Source organism: Carex rostrata, chromosome 35, assembly GCF_964058835.1.
Source record: "Carex rostrata chromosome 35, lpCarRost1.2, whole genome shotgun sequence".
In the NCBI taxonomy this organism is placed as follows: domain Eukaryota; kingdom Viridiplantae; phylum Streptophyta; class Magnoliopsida; order Poales; family Cyperaceae; genus Carex; species Carex rostrata.
The window spans coordinates 1,416,073-1,437,715 of record NC_135952.1 but is presented as its reverse complement, the minus strand read 5'-3'; the positions used below and the strand labels follow the sequence as shown (position 1 = coordinate 1,437,715).

General features: G+C 32.1%; 1 protein-coding gene across 2 annotated transcripts; it reads left to right on the top strand.

The window, feature by feature from the left end:
* The first annotated feature begins 13,067 nt into the window (after window positions 1-13,067).
* LAS (GRAS family transcription factor) lies at window positions 13,068-20,581 on the top strand. 2 transcript variants are annotated; one of them, XM_078298368.1, is made up of 3 exons: window positions 13,068-13,169; window positions 14,508-14,663; window positions 18,882-20,581. In XM_078298368.1, exon 3 carries the CDS (start codon window positions 19,054-19,056, stop codon window positions 20,305-20,307), a length of 1,254 nt encoding a protein of 417 aa, XP_078154494.1. In that variant the 5' UTR covers window positions 13,068-13,169; window positions 14,508-14,663; window positions 18,882-19,053; the 3' UTR covers window positions 20,308-20,581. The 2 variants fall into 2 exon arrangements, with proteins under 2 accessions (XP_078154494.1, XP_078154493.1); XM_078298367.1 differs by having other exon boundaries at window positions 18,872-20,581.
* The last annotated feature ends 1,062 nt before the right edge of the window (window positions 20,582-21,643 follow it).

Here is a 21,643-nt window from a genome sequence, read left to right as displayed (position 1 = left end):
GTTGTTTGATTCTTACCAGGGTTCATCGTACCAGCTACAGGTACAAACAGCATACTGCCCTTTGCACATATCTTGTTCAATTATATGTCTTTGGAATCATATTTTACTAGTTGGGCTGATCTCTGCTTGTTTTATATGTTAAAGCCTGCTTTGTTAACAGTTCTATGGTGAAATTTGTTTGGTACCCTCAAAAAGACGAAACACCAAACATGTCTCCTTTGCTAATTGATATTTATATCAAGAGTGAGGCTACGGTACTTTGCAAAGTGCGGATCGGTCCATGCTTTGTATCCATATCTCCGTTTTTAAAGTCCAAACAATTGATCTGAATTGCTCAATGTATGAAGATATGGAGACCAAATTTTTTTATTTTTTTAGAATTGTTTTACTATTTTTTAAAATAGATAGAAAATCATTACTTTTTGAGTTTTGAATAATTCAAAATATTTTGATAAGGTTTTTTTTATCTATGCGTTTGGATCGTGCAAGGATTAGTGTAAGAATAGTGATTTTTGGGTTAGTGATTGAGAATAGTGCTAACCCAAGAGATTCAAGAATAGCACTAACTTTGGCTATTCTGAATTAGTAGAAATGTTGTTTGGATTGTATGTTAGGAATAGCAAAGGCCAGCGGGTGCTAAATCGCTAACCCCAATGGGTGCTAAATCGCTAACCCAACGTTTTCACGGAATAGCGGAATAGAGCTATTCCTACGCTATTCTTAATTTTAGTTTCACGTTTGGATGGCTCTGCTCTGAGAATAGCTTTATTCTCTGAGCATCCAAACGCACCCTAATAAATAGTAAAATTTGATCTATAAGTATATATTCATAGCACGGACAGTGTCACACTTTGCAAAGAACCCCTCACTCTTTATATCAAATACTCTGGAAAACACACAAGGCTGAGACATGTCACCTCCAAATATTCGCTTCTAGCTTTCTCCCCCTCTTTAATTCTTCTTGACTTTTTTGGGAGGACGTCAGAAAACATCACATCATTTAATTCATTATTTAGTATTGCTGTCTCTATGAAGTGTTCTTTTTAAACAAGTGTCAGTTTAAACAAATACTAGATACTAGACTTAATCATCAGTTGGATGCTTTTCACTTGTTATGGTCTTATGGATTCAATGAAGTATGAAAATCTTGCTTGTTTAAAAGAGAATATTACAAATAATTTGGGAATCTTCAAAAGTTGCAGAGCCCACTATAAAAAACTTGTCCAGATTTCGCATGTTAATTGACCACCACAATATCTTTAGTGATAATATATCATATGGAGCATCTGATTAGTTGTAATATTAAATGAATAATTGTATTTTTTTTGGGTGATGTTGTTGCCCTCAAAGATGCACTCTATTGAAATAATTGTTGATTTATTATACCAGTGTTGTAAATAAGTTACCGTTTAGGTCGATTAATCAACTGATTAGCTGTTGGCGACGATCAAATTGTCACGGATTTTGACTAATCAGCCGATTATAACTGATTATGATCGATTATTTCTGATTAATTGGTTGGTGCTACCCCTCCCTATTGAATGGGTCCTGATCCCCTAAAGTAACTCAATTTTTTTAGTTTAGATCCGGACTGTCTGATTCAAATCCAGACCAATCCAGTTCGAGGGGAGCACCCGGCCTCTTAAATCCAACGGTGCGATCAAATCTGATGGTCCATATCTAAACTTAAAAATTGGGTTACTTTAGAAGATCTGGACTATATTGAACATAGGTGAATACTTGTATTACAGTTAATGGTGATATAAGTGGGACCAACATCTTGATAAAGTTTATCTTGTAAGATTTTGGATGAATACTTTTCTAATTTAACTGAGAAAATTAATCCAAAGTTTATTTACTGATGGAGATGCCACTGGTTATTTAACACTAGTTGCGTAATGGGTACTTTCGGTACCTAAAATGCCATGACCGAATCCAATTTAAACAATAATAAGAACTTTCTTGTTTTGAATTTGTATTCATCCACTTGACAATATATATTATGGTGATGATGTATGCTCTCATCATTCCCATGTTGTCATCCATTTCTCTTTATTGTTTTTGTTTTTTCTCTTAGGTAATAATAATATTACATCAGATTTGAGGAAAGTTTTAATCTTATACCTGAAATCTTAATTCTCTGTCTTAGACTTAAGGCATATCTAATCCTGAATTAAGCCTCTTTAAGACAACTGAACAAAATTACAACGTGGATTAAAATTAAATTCTAATACCCTTACCAAACAACCTCATTGAAATCAATTAAAATACTTACATTTTTTTAAACAAGCTATTAGTTTTTTTTAATGAAAGATAAAATGGGTACTTCATAAATTTAAAATGAATTTTAATAGAAGAATAAATAAATGGGTAAATATGTATAAATGAATTTTAGAGGGAGAAATTTGTAATTTCAAATAATTTGTGGGGTATACATGAAATTCCCCCTTTGAGGAAAGTCTTATTGAAATTAGTTAACTATATTAATATTCTTATATTTCTTTTGCTTTAAGGGCATGTGTATTTTAATATTTTACAATTGCACAATTGATCTCTTCTGCTACATCAACAGTTGTTCCTCAAATTTACAGGAACCTAGCTACTTGATCAAATCCAAAGTTCAACGCCAGCAATTACATAGTTCTATGACTGATTGAATAAAAAGTAAGATGAGAAATTGAATTGAAACCCAAAAGAAAATAGAGAAAAGTTATCAGTCCAATCCAACCAACTGCTTATGGGACCAAGTACCTCTAATAACACATGCTACATTTTCTTTAAAAATTGCCTTGAAACAGACTTCCAATGAAAACAGCTAAAACATACTGTACAAAAGCCCTTTTTCTTATCATATGAGAAGGCACTATAGGGTTAATTTCTAGGATACTTTTAGAAATTTCCCTAGAGCAATGAAAATTTTTTATCAACAGAAATTATTAAAGTCACGTGTACGAAAACAGAAAGAGTACTTGAATTCCAATAAATCTAAAAAGATCTGGTTCAATATGTCCGATTCATATATATGAATCGTTCTCAATGATCCAGATCCATGGATATATTTTATTTAAAAAAATATATACATTGATGGGAAAATTTGAAATATAGATGCCACAGAAAATCAGATAAGAAGTGGATCGGCTTCAATGATGAAGATCCAAGTTGGTTTTTTTTTTTTAAAAAAAATTAGATGGATAAGCCTCTACCAAATTTTAAAAATATATATATATATATATATATATATATATATTGGATCTGACTCCTTGAGTCAGATCCACTTAGTATCAGATGAAATGTGGCATAAAAATTTCTCTTTTTTCACCATTAATATATATATAGATAGATAGATAGATAGATAGATAGATAGATAGATAGATAGATAGATAGATGGGCTATGATGCATTGCAATGCATAGGCCCATTGTGCATTGGACCATAAATTATTGATTCAAAGCCCAAATGACCGATCCAAGCCGTTCATCTTATTCTCCATATTAATATGTGCTTGGAGACCAAATTTTACATTTTTTGAAATTTTTTTACTATTTTTTTAGATTTATTGAAAATCTGGGTGAACAGTAAAAAACAGTAAAAATTTCTGGACCATCAGATCAGCGATTTTCAAAGTGGGTTAATAAATAGTAAAAAAATTCCAAAAAATATAAAATTTGGTCTCCAAGCACATATTACTATGGAGAACAAGATAAACGGTTTGAATCGGTCATTTAGATTTTGAATCGATGATTTTATGGTCCAATGCACAAGAGGGACCTATGCATTGCAATGCACCATAGCCCATCTCTATATGAGAATATATATATATTTATGGATCTTGACCATTGAGACCGATTCATATATTTGAATTGGACTTATTGAGCCAGATCTTTCTAAATTTATTAGAAATTATGTACTCTTTCTGTTTCCATACATGTGACTCTAATAATTTCTATTGATAAAAAATTTCCTAGAGCAAGGGTCTATATTGCGTTTTACTTTTTATCATGTAGATGCTTCTTCAGAAAATCAAGAGGTAGCTAAGCTAAGAGGCACTTAATTCTTTCAAAGATGCTCTTAGTGCCGCCATTTTTAAATCCTTTCTTTCTCTCTACTTAACCCACAATGGTAGCGTTTTTGTCTTGCCACTTCTTTTAAAAAAAAGAACATAAAATCTAATGTCACAATCAAACTGGATCTCTAAGCATCTAAACCATGATCATCCTAGACTCATCTGGACTACCTGTGCAACACTAAATTTTACTTTGAAGTCCACAAAAGACCAAAAAATTTAATTTGGTTTCATATTGGGTTGTTTAATTAATAGATTAAATGCAGGTTAAGGGGAAACTTCAACGCGAACAAAATTTGGGTAATTTTCAGGGGTAGAATTATAAAATTTTTGGAGTAGAACATAATTGTATAATTATTTTAAACACAAGTATATTTGGCAATTTTTTTTAAAGAAAGATAATAGTCTAGTCTTTCAAAAATCAATATTCATCAAGGATCGTATCCGAATTTCAAATCTAACCTCCAGTGCAGGGGACATAGATTTTTTTTCACTAGACTAAATGTTGATTCTTACTAACTGACAATTATATTAAAACAATTTCATTACTATATATATATGCACAATACACTTGTTGATTATCATTTTTTTTTTTTTATCTTACTTTCTTTGAAACTCTATGAAACTCTATGGCAAAGGCTTCTATGGACATAAGGACCTATTTGTAAAATGAACATATTTTTATTTTCAAAGTTCAAACAGTCGATCCGAACCATTCATCTTGTTCTCCATATTAATATGTGCCTGGAGACCAAATTTTATATTTTTCTAAAATTTTTTACTATTTATTAAGATGGGTACAAAATTCAATGGTCTGAATTTGATATTTTTTGTACCCATCTTAATAAATAGTACAAAAATTTAGAAAAATATAAAATTTGGTCTCCAAGCACATATTAAGGACCTATTTGTAAATCTATGGCAAAGACTTCTATGGACATAAGGACCTATTTGTAAAATGAACATATTTTTATTTTCAAAGTTCAAACAGTCGATCCGAACCATTCATCTTATATACTTAAACAAAGGGACTATATTTTCAACAATTCAAGGGTCTATATGTAAAGAAACATAAAAGTTTACTGCAGTAAACAGATGACGAGGGAAAAAAATGCAGAATAAGAAAAGAAGGATCTCTTGGCGTGCGATGCCATAATGACTCAAAAGAGACAAATTGTAATATATTTAATGAACAAAGGGGAAATAGAATAGGTGATTGAGAGGGATAAGGGGAATCTCTAAAAAATTGTATTATTTTTTTGTAATTAATAGTTAGTTTAGCTCGGGTGGGGATCTGGGACCAATTAGTTATTTTTTGTCATTTAATGCCATGTTGCAAGGACAAAACTCAAAATAAAAATATATAATATAACTTTTTCCTTTTCACCCTTGCAAATTATTGGTTCCTTTTCAAACCTCTTGTGTGAGTGTGTTATTCAACATTTTGAAATTAAATAAAAGCTTGTTCATATTTTATTAATATATTTTATTAATATATTTTTTTAATATAATTAGAAAATTATTATTGATCAATTGGTCCACAGAAATATTAAAATCACTCAGAAAAGCAAATTGAATTGTTTGTTTGACAATTAATATGGTATTTTACAAATTGACCAATAACCAAGACCAACATATAGAAGTTGAGTCAAAGTATCAAGCTGTGATAGAATATTGAGGGGGAATTTCACGTATACCCCTCAAAAATGTTAAAATTACGCATTTCTCCCTCTAAATTTGGAAATCACATATTTTCCCCTCTAAACTTCAAAAACTCACATATTTATACATTTCATTGTCTTTTATATTAAAACTCATTCTAAATTGATAAAATATCTATTTTACCCTTCATTAAAAGTATAAAACGCCCCATCGAACTCAAATTTGAATCTGAAGGGTTTCTCGACCGTTCAATCCGCGTGCATTGCAATAAGATTATTGCGTGTTTGCTTCAAGATTTGTGCTAATCTAGCCTGCACAAATCTCAAAGCAATTTTGATCTATACACATTGCTTCAGTTTTCGTGTTTGTTCGCTTCAAGATTTGTGCTGATCTAACTTGCACTTATCTCAAAGCAATTCGGACGGTAGATGAACCTTTAGATTCAAATTAGATTCAGATGGGTGTTTTATGCTTTTAATAAAAGGGTAAAATAGGTATTTTCTATATTTAGAATGTGTTTTAATATAAAAGATAATAAAATGGGTAAATATGTGATTTTTTGAAGTTTAGAAGGGGAATATGTAATTTCAAAATTTAGAGGGGGGAATACGTAATTTTGAAGTTTTTGAGGGATATACATGAAATTTCCCCGAATATTAAAACTCAGAAAAGTAAATTGAATTGTTTGTTTGACAATTAATATGGTTTTTTTTTTATGAAAAGTGGTTTATTTAGAGTCAACATGTTCAATTGTTAATATGTTTAAGCGAATTAAGTAGCATTTCCCTCAATTTATTTAGTAGTTATAAATTATAATGCACAAAAAATAATTACAAAAATTATGAGAGCCAATTTTATTGTACACATAGTATAGTGTAAACTGTACAATAATCTTGTTTAAGCAAAAATTTTGAAAATAAATTGAGATCAATTGAACTTCATTTCAATTCATTTACATAATTGCATCTGCCTCTGTATGAAGTTAGAACTAGTAGTTGAACGAGCAGCTAAATATTAATATGAGAGATTGCACAATATTCAAAATTTATATGACGAATTCCATATGAATATTACACAGTTGAGTGATTTAATGTCCAACTTTTATTAAATAATACAATATATATTTATATGAAATGATCTATTTTTTCCTCCCTCTTCCTAATTAGACAACGAAATATGACAAAATTTTGATAAATCTCTCTGATTATTTTTCTCATTCGCTTACATAAAAATAGCAATATACGTAGGGGTGTTCATCGGTTCGGTTCGATTGAAACCGAACCGAACTAGGCAAACCGAAGTTATATTTCGGTTTCAAAAATAGAACCGAACCGAACCGATTTAACATTACAACCGAACCGAACCAAGCCAAACTTTTATTTCGGTTTGTTTGGTTCAAACCAAAATATATAAATTTTTTATTTAAAATAATTGATTTATAATAAACCGAAGTATATTAAGAAATAACTAGTATTATAAGAAATAAATCAAAGTATTTAAAGCAATTAATTAAGAAATAAATCGGGATATTATGAAATAAACCGGGACGGTCCGGACCAAATTCATAATATATAAAAGTTCGGTCGATTCGGTTATTTCGATTTTGAAGTTTTATAAACTGAACTGAACCAAAGTTATAATTCGGTTTTAAAAATCAAACCAAACCGAACCATTAAACCGAAAAAACTGAACAATTTAGTCCAAACTAATTCGGTTCGGTTCAAAACCGAATAAACCGGACCCAATGAACACCCCTAAATATACATACGTTGCCATAACCAAGTTAATTTTAGTTTGAAGTACAATTATATGAAACTGCGAGCCATAATTAATTAGGGATTTTCATTGATTCAGTACTTTAGTTCGGTTAAAATCAAAATAAAATATACAAATTAAAATTTTATTTGGTTTCAGAAATACAACCGAACTAATCAAAATAAACTTAATTATCAATTGAATTAAAATCAAACTAAATTTCTGATTTTTTGGTCAAACCGAAATAAATTTCGGATTAATTATTTAGTCGATACTACAAAATAAACATTTTTTGTTATTTTTTATAAGTTCAAAGGAACTATTTTTTTCAGTGTACAAAATTGAATTAGGGTTTATTAATTTGCATAACGTTAATAATTGATTTTTATAGGCTCAAAAAAATTATACTCCTATATTCGATCGATTTGGTTTAATTAGTTTTTAAAGTTTCTAATCGATCCAAACTAAATAATTAAACTGGTTTTAAAATAAACCACACTGATCTATTTAACCAGAAAAAATGGAACCATTTAATTCAAATTCTCTCAATTTGGTTTAAATCCAATTAAACCGGACCCAGAGCATCCCTAACTGTGAAGAGTTTGCATTGTCTGTATTAACTCAAAAGAACATCTTTTGAGTTAATATATCTCGGCCATTTGATTTTAAATGGAATCAATTCGGTCACAAGCTATAATTCAAGAGTCCTTTAAAATTAGTGTGAATCTAGTATGCACGAATTTTTAAAACAATCCTACGGTCTAGATATATTAACCCAAAAGATAATTTTTTGAGTTAATGCAGAGGATACGAAATCAACTGTGAATATGAACCGACATTTTTATTTTTACCCAATTAAAAAAATAATTTAATAATAATAACCATGATCCAAGAACATTATTAAAACTACCCAACCCGTGGAATTTTTTCACGGTTCCAATCTCTTTTTTTTTTTTTTTTTACAAAACAGAATTATTTATTTATTTTTTGAATTGAAATATTAAAAATGTTGAATATATTTCTTTAAAAATAGATGAAATATAATATAATTTAATTTATTAGAAAGACTGTAACAAATAACTCGGATCAATATTTTTCAGGCCGGATTTTTCACGGCTGTAAGAAAAATTAATATATTTCTTTATGTGTTATTGGAAAAAAATAAAAATACTTAGATTCTGAGTTATTGATCCCGGTTCAAAAGTCACTTCTAGGTAATTCAGAAAATATTGTGATCTTTCTAATACATTTAATTTATAAAAAGTTGTATCTATTTTTGAAAAAAAAATAAAAACTTTAATTTATTTAATAATTGTTTTTCAAAAATAATTCTCAAAATAGATATAACTTTTTATAAATTAAATGTATTAGAAAGATCACAATATTTTCTAGATTACCTAGAAGTGACTTTTGAACCGGGATCAATAACTCAGAATCTAAGTATTTTTATTTTTTTCCAATAACACATAAAGAAATATATTAATTTTTCTTACAGCCGTGAAAAATCCGGCCTGAAAAATATTGATCCGAGTTATTTGTTACAGTCTTTCTAATAAATTAAATTATATTATATTTCATCTATTTTTAAAGAAATACATTCAACATTTCTAATATTTCAATTCAAAAAATAAATAAATAATTCTGTTTTGTAAAAAAAAAAAAAAAAAAAAAGAGGTTGGAACCGTGAAAAAATTCCATAGATTGGGTAGTTTTAATAATGTTCTTGGATCATGGTTATTATTATTAAATTATTTTTTCAATTGGGTAAAAATAAAAATGTCGGGAATGTGAATGTCAAAATTTCAGTACTTTTAACAACCAAATATAAATCAAGTACAGGTAAAAATAAAATAATGGAGAAAAAGTCAATTAGATAATAATTAGTATACAAGGAGACAACAATCAATCCGGGGTCACCTCTCTTTTGCTTGTTTTGTACCATCTGCGTCAACCCAAATGCACCCTACTTCACTTGACACTTGACAGGACATAGGCTTTCCTTCTGTCTTTCTTTTCTTTCTTTTTTTATTTTTATTTTGCACATACTAATTAATTAACCCTCCTTTTTTTTTTTCTAAAATTAATTCTTTTGTACAATTAAATAAAGGGGTAATTTCACATATATCTAGTGTTGTGATAAAACCGGGCATCCATGGCCGGACCCGCCAACTCGTGAACTGGATCCGTACCGGACCCATACCGGACCGTTCCTTTGCTAGGCACGGGTCTAGCAAAGGTTCGGTTCAAGATTTTTGAGCCAACCCGTGGATCGAACCCGACTAAACCCGGCCCAACCCGGCCCAGACCAGAGTAAATCTGCTCTAAACCAGACCCAACCCGCTCCAACCCATCCCAACCCCCTCTAAACCGAACCGGACCCCTTCCAACCTGCCCCAACCCATAATAAACCTCCTCCAACCTACCCAAATTCGTACTAAACCCCCTCCAACCCTCTCCAATCCCTCCCAACCCCTATAATTCAAAATTTTTTGAAAAAAAATGGCTACCTATCCCCCGCCCCCCCCCCCCCCCCCCCCCCAAAAAAAAAAAAAAATGGACCGGATCGGATCGGACCAGACCGTGGACTGTGGGAACCAAGGGTTGAGCACGGGTTTGGGTTGGCCTAAAAAAGTGGACCCGTGTGACTCGACCTATTCAACCCGTGTGACCCGTGCCCCCGCCAACCTGTGGCCCGACCGGATTTGGACCGGACCGTTTTCAAACCACTACATATATCCCTCAAAACTTCAAAATTATGTGTTCCCCCCTCTAAACATCAAACTTACGTATTTACCCCTCGAAAAACTTTCAAAACTAAAATATTTAACCAATAAAGATAAAGGATATAATGGGTATCTTACAAGATCAAAAAATTTCTTACACAAGCTACAATTTTTTATGCTTTTAATAAAGAATAAAATGGGTATTTTATAAATTTAAAATGATTTTTAATATAAAAGATAATAAAATGATTATATTTGTGAGTTTTAAAAGTTTTGAGGGGAAAGTACGTAATTCAAAGTAATTTTGAAGTTTGGAGGTATATACGTAATTTTGAAGTTTTTGAGGGAAATACATGAAATTCCCTTTTAAATAAATCTCTACTTGTTGTAACTTTGCGTGGCAGAATATTTTATTTTTAGTTTTAATAGTATATAATAATAAATATTTTTCGGAAAGGATGGTAATTTTTTTAATATTTGTAAGGAACCAAATAAATAATTCAATTTTTTATACATTGATGTATATCTGAAAATTTGGTCAAAAGAAATATGAATTCTAAAGGAACAGTAGCATTGTTTCAGTTCCTTTACATTTTGAATTATATGCATGTGACCAATTTAAGACGTGCAATATTCTAGAAATGCTTAAAGGAACCGAAATCAAAATTATTAATTCAATTTCTTATGTGGAATTGATTTTTTTTTCCGTCTATCTCCTTTTCGACAAAATATTTAATGTGTTTGTAAGAATTAAAAAAATATTGTTTGACGTTTTTTTTTTCTCTTTTCTCGTAATTTCAAGCTTCCACTTCCGTAATATTTTACTTCCATAAAAAAATCAGTTATAATTACATTTTTTTTTTTATAAATTGTTTCAAATTAAGCTCCAGAAAACAACTTGCAAGTTGCAACATGAGAATGGCACAAACATGTATCTTATCTGAGGAGAAAATGTGGGCAAGTCAACAAATCATAAATAAATATAATGGAGGAATTTTCTGGATCTTGGTGTCAGTGTTGTAAAAAATGGCTGTTTAGACTGATTAATTGGCCAATTAGTCATTGCCAGTGATCAAATTATTACGAATTTTTCTAATTAATCAATCGATAATGTTCGATTGTAGTCGATTATTCTCCATTAATTGCTTAACAGTATTTAATCCGGCCGACAAGCGCATACCGCTATTTACAACATTGAATATAATTGTGAAAAAAAATAAATGGATGAGCATCTTACACAACAATGAATAAAATAAGCAACAATGAATAAATGGATGAGCATCTTACTTTCTAGTTAATAATTTTTTTTTTTCTGTTTCTATTTTTTCTTAGATGCTAACCTAGTATTTTATTCGTGTAAATAGACTTTTTCTTATCAATATATATTGTTGGTGCTTCAAAAAAATAAAAAAATAAAAAATGTTTGCTGTATTTTGTGTTAAAACAATGATGAAGAAGAAATGTCATAGCAACACTATCCAATCCCATCATTCATTCAACTGCTCTTCTCCAATTCCCAACGAAAATCTAACACAGGTCAAGAAACCCTTCTCACAATCCCAATAAAAGAAAAAGTCAAAGTGAGAGAGAGAGAGAGATGAGGTTTTTTCAATCGTACTATGAATGAAAGACCATTCATAGAAGATCAATCAGCACCAGAAAGCCTCGGTTTTTGCACAAATATTTATATAATAATTCTTTCTTCTTTCAAAGATCCTATCTTGGCTTCTCTCTGTAAATAATTCTATGCACGAGTGGGTAGGAAGAGATCATGCAACCTGGTTCGTTGTTCAATGCCTAAGAGGCAAGAGCAGATATCTAGAGAGAGAAAGAAGGAAACATGAATAAGTGGAGTTGCCTTTATTTGGATTGCTAAGTTTTAATATGATATACATTAATTCATGCCGAATTATTTGACAAATATTTAAGCATATGCAATTTGATTTTGTGCAATATAAAAATAATGCATGCACCCCTTTGGTCCCCCATGTGTTATCAATATGTCCCCTTTCCCTCCCTTCAACTCCACTCAATTGATCCTCTCTCTCACTGGCTACAAGCTTAAGTTCCTCTCCTTTTCAGCCTTCTCCAGTCTAAAAAAAATGAAAAGTTATTAAGATATACCTAACCTACTATATATATGTGGCTACCAATCTAAAAAATGAAGGATATTTTTTTTTAATTTCTACTGCTCAATTTCCTTGATGTTCTTCAAAAACTTCTAAATACATGACACACACCATTATTGCTCATGTATATTGTTAAAAAACAATAGTTATTTATAAGTAATAAATATATAGAAAGGATTTGAATTCTCATCCAATGCAAAAATTAACTCTTAATATATATATATATCTGTCTCCACTATCATTATTATTAATTTATTATGATACATTGAACCATCCAAATCTTATTCACAATATATAGGTGGAATTTTTTTTTTTTTTCTGATTTTAAATGACCAATGTCAATCTAATGGATTACCTACAATAACATTAGTTGCACTAATTAATGAAGTAGAGCCATACAATTTTCCTTTTTTTTCTTTTAATTTGTTAACAAGAGATTCCATATATATAATTGTTGTAAAACAACTTTGCAAGAATCTTAAAGTGCTCCCCTATATATATTATAGAACTTAATTCTATATTTTGCAGTAGCACAGAAGATATGAAAATTCTAACTATAACTGGAGAGGCTTGTGAACCAAAAGGCACCTTACAACTGGAGAGAATTAGATGTATTTTAATTGAAAATATGAAAAGTTGGCTTCTACTGATGGACTGTTTTGGTCGGCCAAGCCAAAATTAAGGATCTGTCAGTGTGTGTTATTAGTTATTACATAACTAATCTCAAAATAAGTCTTTTTTCTGATGAACTAATAAACTCCTTCACAGAGACACAGAGAGATAGAGAGAGAGAGATTGGACTTTTGTGGCTGTCAAATCGGTGCATTTAATACAGGAGGTATGGAATTTGCACAATTTAAGTTTTTTTCTTTTTCTTTTTTCTCTCTTGTTTATTTCCTTGCGGCTCTCCCACTTTTCTCTTTTTCCGGTTTACTATTGAGATTCCATTTCTTGTTATCTTCAATGGGATTATCTTTATTCAGAAAGAGGGGGAGAGAGAGGAGGATTGTTGTGTGTGTGTGTGTGTGTGGGTGTGTGTGGGGGGGGGGGGGGGGGGGGGGGGGGGGGGGGGGGGTGTTACAAAGATTTCATTAGAGGCTGTTTGGGTGCAGCCGTACACGTGCAGCTTAGGATAATTATTTTGTAATTTTTTTGTTTCTTCTCTTTTGAAGTAGATTTTTTTTTTTTTATTTCTTCAGTTGGATTGGTACATGACATTTATATTTCCTATGATTATGAATATCTTCAAGCAACTATGTTTTTTTTATATATTGAGCAGATAAAATCACTCACAATTTAACTAAGTTCCTTCTGGTATATATACTGTTATGGGAGGCCACATCTTGTAATTAATCTGAAAATTAACCAATAAAAAAAAAAATTCCAAGACAGACCTTAATATAGTTCATCACTGAAGTACAAATTTAATTTTGGTCCATATTAAATTCTATGAGGGCTTTAGTTGTCTGTTTTGCTAACTTATTATTATGGAAATGAGATATATATATACATGCCCACTAATCTAGCTACTTTAATCTTTAGTTAAGTATTACCATATATATATATGTATTACCGTTTCAATGTACTATATTATAAATTCAGGGAAAAAAAATATTACAATAAGGATGCAATGTCAGGTAATCATTTTTCATATGTGTAATTTAATATGCTTATTTAAGGGAATATAATTTTTCCTTTCTATATGCTTTGCATAGTAATAATATATATAATACTATTCATTTAATTTGCATAGCTAGCATCTTCTAAATGAGTTATGTGAAGTTTGTTAGTATATAACTTATATTGATCATTGGAGGAATCAAAACATTAATTAATTAATTAATTGGTGTATATATCACCTAGCTTAAATATACCATTCTCTCCTAAGTGAACCTAGGATTTTTTCTTTCTTTCTTTCTTTCTTATAAGGCACTGATATCTTCTTAATTTATATGCATGTTGTTGTATGATTGTGCAGAAAGGTAAGCAACTTGGCATGAATAGGTTATCTTGATCTAATTTAAAAAAATAACGAACTACATTCTTATTCGTCATATATGAAATTAAATAGACTGCTATATATATATATATATATATATATATATATATATATACCTTTAAGTTGTACCGTTTGTTAAAGAGTTAATGGCATTTGATGTATAAACTTGACGTGCAGGTGAATTGTGAAGTAATGATGATTGCTATGTTTACCTGATTGGGCACCTGGGGCTGAGACCTTCCATCAATTGGACCAAAATGCCCCTCTCTACTGCCATATTCTCTTTGTTTGCTTTTGCCTTGTACCCTCATGCTCCTGCTTTCTATCTCTGATGTGAGTGTTCATTACTCTCTCTCTCTCTCCTTTCTCTTTCTTCCCAACAGAAATTTAAAATCACTTATTTACCCTCATTTATTAGAGGTATGAAATATTATATAATATATATATGGACACAGATACATATGTAAAAATTTCACACAATGGTAGATGGATCTTAGTAACTATTATAGGTATGGCCGGTTTTTACCTGACCGGACAAATAGAATGTTATTTTGATGAAATTCTACATACTTTATTCCTAGTGTTATTTTGCTTCTTACAAAAAGTATATTTTCACTGTGCATTATTTCTCTACGTGTGTGAACATTTTGTTAGATGGTTTTTTTTTTTTTTTCGAAATGATATTAATTAATCTAACGTTTTCAATATATACTTGTTGAAACCCTTTTAATTAATCAGTGCTCGCGCCTTTTAATTACTCGTAAATATAATTTTGGCCAATTTAAATAGAGGTGATCCTTATATTATTAGATTAATTAATAGTGGGGGGGCAAGAAACATATATTATCGAGAGTAATTAATTTGCTATAGTTGGGTATATTAATTAGTTTCTAATAATTTGAAAATCTGGCCTCAATTAAAAGAAAAATTTAGGTTTTGATCTTCACTTTTTTTAATCAACTTAATTAATTAGTCCTTAAACTTGCATTTACATCAAACTACTCACTTTCTCATAAGATTTTTCCAAAAATATCAAATTGGTCTCTAGATTACATTTCTTCCAAAAGTGTATACTCCTACATGACTCAACCCATTTGGCATGTCGGAATTTGACATTGTGTTAACTATACTATTGATATACTTTAGAGTGTCATGGTTAGAGAACGAAATTTTTGGAAACAAGAATTGCTTCCAATATTTCAATCCACGAACAATGGCATAGAACTCTTTATCATAGGTACAGAAGTTCTTCCATGAGAGATATCATGCTTAATCTAAGACTTCACCTATATACACATTGGAGGGGCATGACACTCGATCAAATATCTCGTCGAAACACAGGAGTACGTGCTAGCTAGAACGAAAGCTTTCACCAATCGATCTGATGATCTTTTGCATTTCATTAATTAGCCATTAGACACATCTTAATTTGAAGTTAGGATGATTTATAGGTTATCATGATGAAATTAGCACCCATAAAAATCAGGTAGGAACTTCTAATAGACACGAGGAGATCTTGAACAAACATTGTTTGGCTTGTCATAGACTCACAGTATGAGTTGATGCCAGTTTCCACCATATTAAAGCATGCTTGGTGAGACGACTAGCATCTATGATGATCTTCTCTTCATCGGACACCATTGTACTCGAAGACATGTTGTATTGTATGGAGGCAATCCACAAACTTGATGGGTTGCATGTAACCAAAGGCAAGAATGTTGAGTTGTCGACATTGACAAAATTATTAGAACAGTATAACAAAGAACATGAACACAATCACTCTCATGAAGCTCTCTTCCATCACTTTGTTTTACTAATTTAGAATAGAATTACATAGTAATATTTTCGTATATACTTTTCTGGGCAGCATACCCTCATATATAAATCTGATTGCTAATATATCCTGCTTAAATTCATCTTTCCTAACTAATACATGTTTCCTTAAAAACATATTTCATTTTCCTTACTATTTCTTTAATTTAAGAGTGCCTAAATATTACACTGAAAGTAAGCAAATCGTCTACCTTGTTCGCCACTCTTACTCTAATTTCCCGTGACACACAAAAATGTATCAGGATTTATATTCCGACAGATATTTATGTCGATAGGTCGGTGACGATAGGCTCTCTAATGACATGGCAATGTGATGAAGACTCTTTGTTGGTAGAAATGGATTATCGATTTGGACGGGGTGATGTCATTATCGCAATAGACTCAATCCACGGCTTCAACTTTGGTCAGTGGTTTTCTCGAACCGTGTTTTATTTGACGATCGTGGCATCGGTAGTCAAAAAATACGACAACGTACACCAGCTACATAATATGACAAGAGGACTTGCTCGTATCGGGTTTAGATGTGTTTGTGTCATGTTGGTGTGCATGCGTGATTTGAACTCGAATGGACGTGTAGTACAAATTCAAACACTTTCTATACAAGTGTCAGAGGCATAAACTTTTAAACTATGGAGGTCAAATATATGGTGGTCAATTGTATACTTTTTTTTTTTATGGAGAATGGGATCCAATTTTACAATACCTTGATATTTACTCTAAATTATTAGAAAATCATACATAAGTACAAAAAATTTAAAAAATAATGGGGTCAATTAACCACATTCCTTTCACTTAGATTTTTTTTTATCTAATAGTCAAAATTAATTATTACATTTTGTTTCTTAAAACGGGGTGTACATGGTAATATTGCTCTAATTTAGAAACTCAAATTAGTGAGATTAGATAGTATAGTTCTAGTCTTCTAGAGTCAAAATACCTCTAAATGAAAAAAATGATTTCACTTTAATTTTTTTGAAGAAGAAATATGGAGGCTTAACTTTAATTTGTTTAAATCTTTTTCAGGATTAAAAATTCAAATCCATTCATGGACATTAATTAAAAAGCTCATTACCTAACAAACTATAAAAATATCATATATACACATATACACATATATATACATACATTCACCGTACTGAATGCATATGTGCAGCATCTTGGTGTTTGTATGCATGGGTTATAAGAGTAGTTGGTTAGGTGTATAATTTTTTAATTACCTGGTAGAAATTTTTTCTGGAGACTGACATAAAGGTAGAAAGGAGAGAGAGCAAGGAACTTAATTGTGTGAGGGGGCCATGCCTTAGATGATGGATGAAGAAGGGAAGGGCTGCCACAAAGAGACAAGAGGAAAGTTGGAATTATGAATTGAGTTGGATGTGTGTTGTGAGTAGTCTCTATTCACTCTATTTAAAGCTTTGCGTGTATTGCTTTAGAGAGAGAGAGAGAAAGTGTCGAAGTGTGCAAAAACCAAAAGAGAACACCAAAGAGAGTACTACTGTTGCACTAGGCAAGGATCTCCTGATACTCTCTTTAAAAAAACCACCTCTCATCATGTGTAGAAACACAAAAGAAAAAAGGTGTTTTTAATTAATTAATCTAAGGATATTTTTTCATTTATACCCACTAGCTAGAGTACTCTAGCCTAAAGGTGCCTCTAATGATTCTTTCCATAGTGATGGTACATTTTACTAAACGCTTCAACCAGCTATATATATATTCATGTAATTTCATTATCACTAGCCTTGTTTAGCATAACTGTATTTTTATAATAGAAAATAATTACCTTGGCAGATGCATGACACAATGTGTTCTGTCTTGTGACTCTTGTCTATATCTAATCTATATCAACTTATAATTAAAAAAAAAATTACATCGATTCGACTTGAGGTAAACGACATGTTAAAAAAAAAATTATCTTAAGAAATGCAAAAGGTACTTAAACTGCTAAGGACCACTTCCAAAAATACCACACATTTTTTATTGAAAGATTGTTAGTTGCCATTGCTAACAGATCATATATATATTTATAGTATCCACTCTTTCACCAAACTTTCCCCTTTCCTTTTCACATTTTGACATGTACCTCTAAAAGAAAAAAAATATATATTAAGATATATATGTGAAAAACATAGATATCATAAAATTATATATAAAATAATGAAATAATACTATCTATGGTCCCAACTATTGGCAATAGTATAAATTGACCATATAGAAAATTTATTATCACTACGTATGACAAGAGCATCAAAAAACCAAAGTCTCTTTCTCTCTCCACTCTTTATGTCACTACTAACAACTACCTCTTATTCATCACCAAATCCTAAGAATGTTTTAGATTCCTCTGACCCCCTTCATTTAGTCCCTGATCACATCACCCCATCTTAGCTTGTTTCATATCTCTCTAAACCCTCTCTCTCTCTCTCCCCTCTAAGGCACCAAAGTCCATGCGGATACGGACAAGAACCGCATAATCCACATCTCCTTTTTCCACAGTTATCCTTTCTCAGAGAGATAAGATGAAGAGAGAGAGAGAGGAGAGACACTCAGACACCTAGCTTTTGTTTGATTGAAACAGTGCATCTATAACTCTAAATAGATCAGCTGCCACTCCCTACTTACTACTAGTACTAGTACTACTCTCTCTTTCTCTCTCTATCTCTCTATCTTATATTCTTATAAGCATTTAAAATTGTTCATCTGTTTAGTTTTGGACAGATCATGTCCTGTCAAGGAAGGCGCTCCTGCTACTGCTGCACCTCCAGATGTGCTTCCTCAACCTCCTCCCCTCCTTTTAAACCTGACAAGAGATGCATGCCTTCTCTCTTTCTCTCCTCCTGCACTTCCCCCTCATTTTCTCTCTCTTTCAAAACCCTAACTTGACCCAACTATGCTCTCCTCTCTCCAATCCCATGAAGAAGAAGAAGATTCTACTACTAATCCCACCACCACCTCTTTCATACCAACCCCAACAAGTCAATACCTCTTTCCGACATCATCGTCACCTCGCCAAGTCCTCATACGCTGCGCCGAGCTGATCCACCATGGCGACCGCACTGCCGCCCTTCGTATTGCATCTTTTCTCATCTCTGCCGTGTCTCCACTTGGTGACTCGTCTGACCGAGTTGCGTACCACTTTGCACAGGCTCTTATCCAACTCATTGAATCTTCGAATGCTGGTTCAAGTTCTAGTACTAGCATGATCAAGTGCAGCACGCAGTTGGTCCAACCAGCATACTTGGCCTTCAACCAAATCACGCCGTTTCTTCGGTTTGCTCATCTAACAGCAAACCAAGCCATATTAGAAGCGATTGACGGTCATCGTGGGGTCCACATAATCGACTTGGACTCGGCGCATGGGTTTCAGTGGCCTCCTCTTCTACAAGCAATTGCTGTGCATGGGTATCGAGGAGACACCGGTCCACCATCAGTACGTATAACCGGTGCAGGTGGTGATGTTAATGCTCTCAGACGAACTGCCGACAGATTGCATGCTTTTGCACGGTCCCTCGGTCTCCCTTTTCAATTCAATCCTCTCTATCTTCCCTCCTACAATTTGGGCTCCTCGCTAATGCAATTGCATCAATCCAGTTCTTCAACTGAAAATGGAGAGGTGCTAATAGTAAATTGTGTATTATTCATGCATAAACTATTGTATGGCGATCGTGACGAGAGGCAATTGCATGAGTTCCTTGCTACGGTTCGTGCTATGGGACCCGCAGTGGTGACAATTGCTGAGCGGGAACTCGGAGTAGCTTCAGACCCTCAAGATTTCTTTAGTGTTTTCTCTGAGGCTTTGGATTACTATACTGCGGTTTTTGAGGCCTTAGAGGCCACAGTTCCACCTAACAGTGTTGATCGAAGAGAAGTCGAGGAGAGGTGGCTTGGGGAAGAGATAAAAGAGGCATTGGCCCCAGCGGGTGTTGCCCGAGGTACCGGTGGTATGAGATTTGAGAGATGGGATGTAATTATGAGAGAGAGTGGTTTTACACCACGCAGACTAAGTGAGTACTCTCTTTCTCAAGCCCGGTTGCTCCTCCGCTTGCATTACCCGTCGGAAGGTTACCAATTGCATGTTTCAAGAGAGGGTTTGTTCCTTGGATGGCAAACGAGGCCTCTCTTCTCAGTCTCTTCATGGCAATGACATGTGGATTGATCGTGTCTAATTGGTTAGTTGGCTAATTATTATTCCTGTTCTATTATGTGAAATTGTAGGGTTTTCTTTTGAAATTTTGTAGTTCTGTTATTTGGCCAATTAATTAGGTAAGTAGCATGAACAAGAGTACAAACGGTAGTATACATAGCTCTTAGGCTTATTAGGGCCTAACACTACTCTGGATTTGATTGTTAATGCAATCATGCAATTGCACAATGTACTGGTGGAACTATATATATTGGTTAGTACTATTTATCAGCAAATCTTTATTTTTGGCAAATTTTACTGCAAAATTTGAAGGGTACGTATATTGTATTATTGTTGGATTCACTTCATATTATATATGTTAGAGTACACTGGCTACATATATTCTTTTTTGTGCTTAATTGAATTTGTCATTTCTGTCATATTTGCTCTCATATATGATGGTGTTATAAGGTAAATAAATGTGTTAACTGATCAGAAACCCTAGAATATTCCAAGATTATTATATGCGTACGTTGCATGGGAGGCTTTGAAAGCAGCGAGGCACAAGTCACAGGAAAAATGGCTATTTTCTCTCCCCAATGCTAGTTCGTGTTCCTTCTATCTCTATATTATTCTTTCTTTATTCTTGAAGTAAGGTCTACTTCAAAACAAAGTTAGAGTTGTTTAATTCCTTCTGTTTTTAATAGTGTTGCTTAATTATTTTATCTTCGTGTATTAACATATGTAAAAGGCTAACATGTTAATTATATGCAAATATTGCTGCAGCATATGTTTATATCCCTATGTAAAGAGACACTTTCTGATTTTCATATATATTTCAAGTCTTACATATAAATCAGACATGCAATTGCATGTACAGTAAGCTATATATGAGGAGAAATTAATTTGAAGTAAAATTTAATATTTTCATGCCTAATAAAGTCGACAACTTGACTAATTATTTTTTTCCGTCCTTTGTATCAGTGAGAGATCATGAAATGGCACCCAGTTTTTGTTTATGAAAAAAATGTTCAAATGCTCCTAAGTTAATTTGTCCCAACTTGCCCCCATTTGCCTCTGAGAAACAGTTATATATATATCCCTATTGTGTTTAAAAAAATCATTGGCAATAGGTGCATCAATTAGTGCAAGACATTGGGGATATCCTCACATTTTAGGGCTTGTGAATTTTTTTTATTATTCTTAGTCCTGCAATTAATAATAGGATTGTTTATAATTCTAGACTTGATGAGATTACTTGATAAATTTGCATTGTTTTGAGTGGTGTAGATGCAAAATAAAATAAAATAAAGGAGATAAATTGTAGGCAATTGAAGCATACAAGTGTAATTAATAT